The sequence below is a fragment of the Typopeltis vanoorti genome, chromosome 5 (genome assembly GCF_054136105.1).
Source record: "Typopeltis vanoorti isolate ZY-2024b chromosome 5, IOZ_Tvanoo_1.0, whole genome shotgun sequence".
Lineage (NCBI taxonomy): Eukaryota > Metazoa > Arthropoda > Arachnida > Uropygi > Thelyphonidae > Typopeltis > Typopeltis vanoorti.
Genome location: NC_143553.1, coordinates 115,529,135 through 115,536,892, shown reverse-complemented (window position 1 = coordinate 115,536,892; position 7,758 = coordinate 115,529,135). Strand labels below are relative to the sequence as shown.

At 32.5% G+C, this 7,758-nt stretch overlaps 1 protein-coding gene across 1 annotated transcript in view; it reads right to left on the bottom strand.

Moving 5' to 3' along the window:
• Positions 1 to 1,553: 1,553 nt before the first annotated feature.
• Positions 1,554 to 7,758, bottom strand: part of LOC150106740 (rho guanine nucleotide exchange factor 11-like) — an 837,747-nt gene continuing 831,542 nt past the window's right edge. Inside the window, exon 41 of the mRNA XM_090393466.1 lies at positions 1,554 to 3,335. Coding sequence (XP_090249592.1) covers positions 2,932 to 3,335 — 404 coding nt within the window. The 3' untranslated portion in view covers positions 1,554 to 2,931. The remainder of the gene's footprint in view (positions 3,336 to 7,758) is intronic.

Below are 7,758 nucleotides of genomic sequence, written 5' to 3'. Positions count from 1 at the left end.
TTGTGTTAATTATTTTTTCAAGAGAAATTGCTTTCATTTCAATGTAAGTTGCAAGTGACTAGATGTCAGTATTTGTTAACTGATTGCTTAGTCACTGTGTTCACTCTGATGATGCTAATGTTCTACAGAAATATCGGCAACTAAATTACTAATTTCATTATTGATATAAAGAGATAAGCAAAGCTTTATTTTATTATTTTTCTAATGACTAATTTTGATATTTATCATAATCATTCATAATGAGTGGATTGTAGATATTAATGCTAGGTAACCTTCATGGACAATTTATATTAATGAGTATAAACATATAGGCTTAAATTCACTATTGTTATTGGTTGTCCCGAATTGAATGTGTGGTTTTAAGTATGGTTGGTGCATATGATATGGGAGTAAAAGTTTAATATTACTGTCTAATGCCGAAATTACTAAAAGCTTGATTATATTTTCATGCAGTATTGTTTGCTTAGTTGTCTTTCAGATCAACAAATGCATCTACACAATTCCTGCAAACTTGGACACTGATGTACAACTTAGGTGCAAAGTAACGTCACATTCTGTTTACTGTGCTGTGGCCATTTTGAGGTAGAGAGGGACAATATGTGTAGGCTGGCATCTACTGATCTTACGTAAGGAGAAAGACTCCTTATGTAAGATTAGTAATTGCATTGCTACCTCCCCTTCCAGCACATAATGTTGTAATTCACAACATAAGAATTATGCTGTGAATTACCACATTCACTTAAAATAATCATATATACTATTTATTTTCTAAATGCCTAGGAGAAATACAAAATGATTTTCATCATAATATATTCTTAAATTCAAAACAAGTGATACAGAATTTATTTAAGAATAGCAACAAAATGAATATTCTATAATTACTTTTAAGCCACAGTACTTCTGAAGATAAAACTAAGATATACTGTGCATGCTCTTTCTTTCACCAACCGTATACAAGTACTTATGCACATTCTTCTTTGCGATGACTAGTGCCATGGTGCCTATCTGAGCACTCCAAAAATGGTACACACAGAAAAATTCATTTCATAGATAGGTTGAAAATATTGCATTAGTTTACGATAACAAGCCAAAAGGCTATTTTACTGGTGACATAAATCACTTGGGTAGTACAACATATGGTGTTGTATTACCCAAGTGATTACTTACACTTGGGCTCGCCGATAGTTTTTTTGGGATGAAACTCTAGAATTTCGATGGATTTCGATCCGAATTTCATACCCGGCTGTAGAATAATATGGGATTTACCATCTCCCTTAAACTTATTGCATTAGTTTTTTTAATAAAGAAAAGAATTATTTTATTTTGTTCTGGTCTGTAAATAAGTCAATTAAGAGAGAAGCTAATATCAAGAAATTCCAAAACTAAAGTTATGGGAGGAAAAAAAATAAAATAAAATAAAAATAAAATAAAAAAATGCATGTGTGTGTGTGGTATTAATAATCAAAACTACTATATTTCACTTGGATAACCAAATTGCATTAATGGAATGTTTTATAATAAATACAATTCTAAATAAATAGTTTGTCGTTGAATATAAATCTATCAGAGAGCAATTTCTAAACAAAGTGACGATGATTTTGTATGGAAAATCTAATAATCTGTTGTAACATTTGCTCTTCTCAATTATAATAAACAGCAACCTTTTTCAAAGTACACATCAGATTTTTTTTTTCTTTCTTTGAAATAAGCTTGAAGTCTAATTTTCAACACTTTTTTTTTGATACACATGAGTGGGCTTCATCCTATTTATATGAAAGGTATAAACCTAAATAGATTAAGATAAATATTGAAAAATGATACTGACTATAAGTATGTTCCTGCTTAGGCAAAATACTTCAGCATTTCAGTTATCTGCTTGCTGTTTCAAACATTTCAAGTTAATTATGAATTATTCAATTCTTCTTTTAAGTAATTCATTCGACAATTTTTGTTTACACACGAACACAAAATATGGCAACTACAACATTGTTAAAGGAAGTGAATTGCATGTTTATTAATGCAATTAAATTAGAAGCACAATGAGTTCATCACATATAAAATTTACTATAATATTTACAGGCATCATTTGAATGACACTAATAACATGCAGGAACAGTCTGTAGACCACCAACACAGGAAGGGAAAAAAAAAAAAATCAGCAGAAGTAAGCAACAGTACCCTTTCCCTCTACATTAGGCACAGAACTGTCAACCACAATTCCTTCATCAATACTAGTGGCTGGTTGAATATCTACAAAGAAGCCTTGAATTCCTCAATAAAAAGGAAAAGGCCTGACTTCAAGTTTGGGCCTAAGAAACTAGTCATGCATTTTATGGAACAATTCACAATTTACAGAAGGCCCTGATAATTGTTCATATAGCTTCAGCACCATAAAACAATATCCTGATTAAAATGGTCTATGAACCTGGCAGCTTGGATTGTACTCAAGTTAATTTTCTTTTACATCTAGGATAAGCAAGGCAAAGAAGAAAGCCTTCAGTTTTGCTAATTACAACAATGACAAGGTAGTGGTGTTTTTACAGTTTCTACTGCAATATTTAAACAATGGCATGATTTGTGCTACTGTAAAATTACACGTTTCCAAATAATTTACAAGTTTGTGTTCACTGTCTTTAGATAAAACATTTTACAAGTTCAGACTGGCCATCAATCTGAGAATGCTGCAACACAGTTCATGTGACATGCAGCAAGAACCACACAGGGAACAGCTAGTACCCTGACGTCAGAATGTAACTGGCTGGCTAATGGACACCGTGTCTCCGCTGACTTGTGCTCTTTCTGGCTGCGACGCATGCCAGACACCGGCTGGACCAAACCAGTTAACAATCTGGGTGATACTCACGGACAGAGAGGCACACTGCTCTCTCTCTGAGACATCTGACATTGATATTTCTCTTAAATTTCTGCAAATCAGAAATATATGGGATCCACAGTTTTCCCCTTACTGTCAACAGTTTCCTCTGATTGCTGGTTGGGAGATAAAGAGCCACCATTAGAAACAGGTTCTATCAATGTAGAATCTTCCTGAATACTATTTACAATAATTTGTGGAGAGAGTTCAGTACTCCTTGATTCAATCCTGTCAACTATGATTTCATGGTCACTGTCCAGATCAGTTACCTGACAATTTGGGTTAATAGGTTCCTCTGAAGGTGCATCAACAAACATCTCACTCATGCAATCTTCTGGAGGATATTCTTCATGACAATGTTCACATTCCTGCTCTTGCTCTTCATCTTCTTGTTGCTGTTCTTCTAATTCACTATAAACAGCAGGTTTATCCTTTGGACACTCTTTACTTGTTCTTTCTAGTACTGGAAGAAATTTAAATAAACTTCATTTCACATGATTTACATAAAATCTACAAATATCTGAAATTTGATTTTTTTATTTGATATAATTTTTTTAAATTTTAATTGTTTAAAAAATAAAAAAAAATTGATTTGAATTTTATTGGCACATTAGCATCAACAGTTATGATGTGCCAAATTGGTTAAAATAACAAGCAACAAATGTAAAATAAAAACTATGCATGTAAAAATATTTCCACATAAAGGAATTATTTAATAAAATTTAAGAACACTGTTGTGTAAATCAATATTCAGATAAAATCTGATTGAATGCATAATGCTCAGGAAGATTGCTAAAAGTGGTAGAATAATGACATTATGATTATTTGTTAGAATAAATTATACATTGCAGAATTAGGTAGTGTTGTACAATGCAAACAATTTATATATAAAGTACAAGAACAAACTGTCCAATTAGGACTAAAACTAAATCTTTTAAGGTTTATAGCTTAGTAAGATTCCTTTACAAATATCCATCAAGTGGTTCACAACAGAGCAAAGCTCTAACTCTTTATGCACTTTAGGTTTTGTCACCTCCTGTATATATATATATCTGATAGAAATGGGAGAAAAAATATCCTTCTGAGTGGGATTTAAAAAAAAAAAAAAAATCATCATCATACACTTGAAGGATTTACGCCTATTATGGTTGTTCCAACCTCAGAGGCCATCAGCAAATCCCTTCAATGGATGACTTGGTCTTCTTTTCCTGATGGTTTATAATGAATAACTTGTTTGGGTAGACTTTCCATTTGCATTCTATAAACATGGACTGTCCCACTGTACTTATATTTTCTCCATTATTGGTCCTGGTTTAATTCTTTCATTATTTCTTCATATCTTTTATGATCAAATAAGGTATATTTTGCTGTTTCCCTCATAAATTTCATTTCTGCTATTAATTTTTGCTCTTTTTGTTTGTTTTACTGTCCTAATTTTCTGTCCATATAATAATGTTGGTAAAACTAAGGTATTATAAACTTTTGAGTTTATTTTTGTACTAGGTTGGATTTAAGCACAGAATTACAGCTGTTATTTTTAGGTATTTTGTAATTTTTATATTTATATCCTCATATTCATATGAAATGATGCACCTTCTACATTTTTATATATTTACATTAACTTATTCCAAAATTTTGTTATTTATTACTGTTTTACTTTTAGTCAGATTTAGATTCTTAAAAGCTTGTTTGTTTGTATTTCAGTTTAATGGTGCATGATAATCATATGAAGAGGAGAAAGACAAATATAAAAATAACAAATTACCTATTTTGTTATTTTTACCTATTTGATTCTCCCATCATGGCCAAAAAAGAGTTGGCCATGCAGGATGGTGTGACAGGGATTTTATTTTTTGTAGCATAAAATAGAGATAATTATTGATGTTGAAGCAACAAGGGTAGTTCATTTGTCTTGACATAGAGACTAAGAATTGGTAAGGTTTGAAATGCACCAGTTGTAATTCTTATGGGTTGATGGTACACAAGGTCTAACCATTATAGAGTACTTTCTCTGGCAGATGCATAGACTTGGGACCCCAAATCAAGTTTTAATCTTATAATGCATGATATAGATGGAGCAAAGAGTATCTGTCTGCATCCCCAAGAGGTGCAAAGGATCTTCATTGCTTTAGCACTTGTCTCATAACTAACGTATGTGAGGGATGAAACTAAGATTGAGATCAAATATAAGTCCCAAGAACTTGGTTTCTGATGCAACTGCATTAATGTTTGTCCTAGTCAGAGTTCTGGGTCAGAATGAAGACCATGTCTGTAGCAAAAGTGCACCTAAACCTTCTGCTATGAAAATCTAAACCCATTTGCAAGTGCCTATTTTGAAAAATGTCCAATGGCTTGCTGCTGCTGTTGTTTTGCTATGATCTTCATATTACATGAATCAGAGAAGATGAAGTCATCCACACTGAGGGAATTACTTACTGTTGGAGGAGTTGACATTGATTGCAAAAAGCGTGACACTTAAAACCGAACCTTGTGGGACTCCTTCCTCTTGGGTATAGAGTTGGAGGAGAGAGAGAGATTTCTAGACTCGGAAGATTTGATTAGATAAGAATTTTTTGATAAAAAAAATAGAAAAATTCACCTCTGAGACCAAAACTCTGTAGGTCTTTCATTATTCCAAATCTCCAAGCAGCGTTGTATGCTTTTGCCATATCAAGTGCCTCTGTAGTACAATTGGAAGAATGGGACATTGCACCCTTTAATTGGAAAAGACCCAAGTTCAATTCTAGTCACGACGAGAGGAATCTTTATAGGGGCTTTTTCAATGGAAGGTGAGTTAGCTGATCTCACATGGAGGTAGTAGGTTTTTTCCTACCTGGAAACTCGGGTTTTTCATCCTTGCATACAGGCAAATTATCTGTGAGAACACACACCATTTACAGACAAAAATACTATTTGTGGTGGTAGATGGTGTTGTGCAGCTCGAAACTAAAGTTTAACTTTTCACTTTTTTGTGGATGGCGTTGTACTACTTTTATTTTTATTTTATAAAAGCCTCCATAGTTCAGTCAGTTTCAATGCTACCCTTTGGATGGAGAGACATGAGTTTGAAATCCATTTTGGATGAACAGAATCGTTATCAGCGCTTTTCACAATGAAGGTAAATTACCTGGTCTCATATTTAGGTAGCAGGATTTTTACTCCTGGAAACTTGGTTTTTTTATCTTGCAAAACAGGCAAACTTGCTAGAAGAACACATGCAATGGACTACCATAATACACCACACATGGAAAAATGGGATATTGTTTATATATTTTATTTTTTTTTCATATTTAATAAATGAAACAACAGGAAGAGTACTCACAAAGTTTGTTAAATATTGGAAGTGTATTAAAAGTTATTTTAATGTATATTCTATTGTACATTGTAATTTCCTTAAGCTATTTAGTAATAAAGTTTATTACCTTCACATTTATTTTGCTGTCAGTAAAACAGAAATGCAACAATGAATTTTTAAAGAGTGAGTGTTTTTTCACTAGAAGTTGACCACTTTTTGTCTCCTTATTTCATAAAAATGCTAATATATACACACACACACACACACACACACACACACACACATAATTATAAAGAAATATTATAATAATAATAATAATAATAAAATAATGATTTGCACAATATACAACAACCTTTACCTTTCATCATTCAAATCACAAGTTTTTGCCTGTGATATATTTCATCATTGAAATATATCACAGGCAAAAAAAAACTTTAAGGTTAGAGGAAATGAAAAATGACCTTTCACTCAATTTTCAGAATAGCAAGTTCTGATAACTGAAGTACAATTACATGGTGCCCTACAAGAAGTCAGTTGAAAAAAATCAATTAATTGAAGGATCTTTGTCTTGAAGTTCAGATAAATGGACAATTGCTGTAGCTAAATAAGTAAATAACTTACAAGAAAACAACAACAACAAATGGACAACTGTCTCTACATATACTGTAACTTGCATTCACGATGAAATTCACTTGTATAAATTATTTGTAAAAAGTTAAAAACTTCCCACATTTCTCTGAGTCTGATAATTGGTGTATTGGCTCAGCTATATTAGTAAAAACTGCATTCCTCTCTCAAGTGAAGTGTTGGCAATTCACTAGAACAGCATATGGTATGACAACTATTACACTATTCAAGCTATGTGTGAATAGTGTAACAGCTATATTAGTAAAAACTGCATTCCTCTCTCAAGTGAAGTGCTGCAATTCACTAGAACAGCATATGGTATGACAACTGTTACATTATTCACACATAGTGTGAATAATGGGTCATCAGACCTCAACAGATAAGAATGTGTAAAATGACAGTGGTTTATATGTATCCTAGTGAGTACAACTTCCCCTGTTTCTGTGTAGACCAGACTAATGCTTAATCTCATACAATATATTTGCCAGTGCTTCTTGCCAGGATGATTGCTAACAATTAATTAAATATGCTCTTATTAACTGTCTGTAGTTTGTAGGGAACTGACAAACAATACATGAAGAAAGCACTAGTTGACACAACAGTTACAGTCTTCTTTCTGTTGATTCCAATATGGCTGGGTACCAAGCAGAACTAAACAACAAAATTAAGGGTTTCATATCTGATATAATAATTATAGAACATCATAAACCACTGGATGTGCATTGTACACAGGGGAGATAACCTGTAAAACACTCAAGGAGTGAATAAATCAAACTTTTTTTTTTTTTACTTTTTTTTTTTTTTTTTTTATTGGTAGCAGTTTTATGTGTACAAGGGAAATCAGAATGGTATATGCAGCTCAACAGTAAAGTTATTGCATTCAAATTAAATTTCACTGGACAACAGTCAGGAAAAACAGCTGCAAAACTGAGAGAGGTGTCAGATCTGAAGCCATCTTCATAGA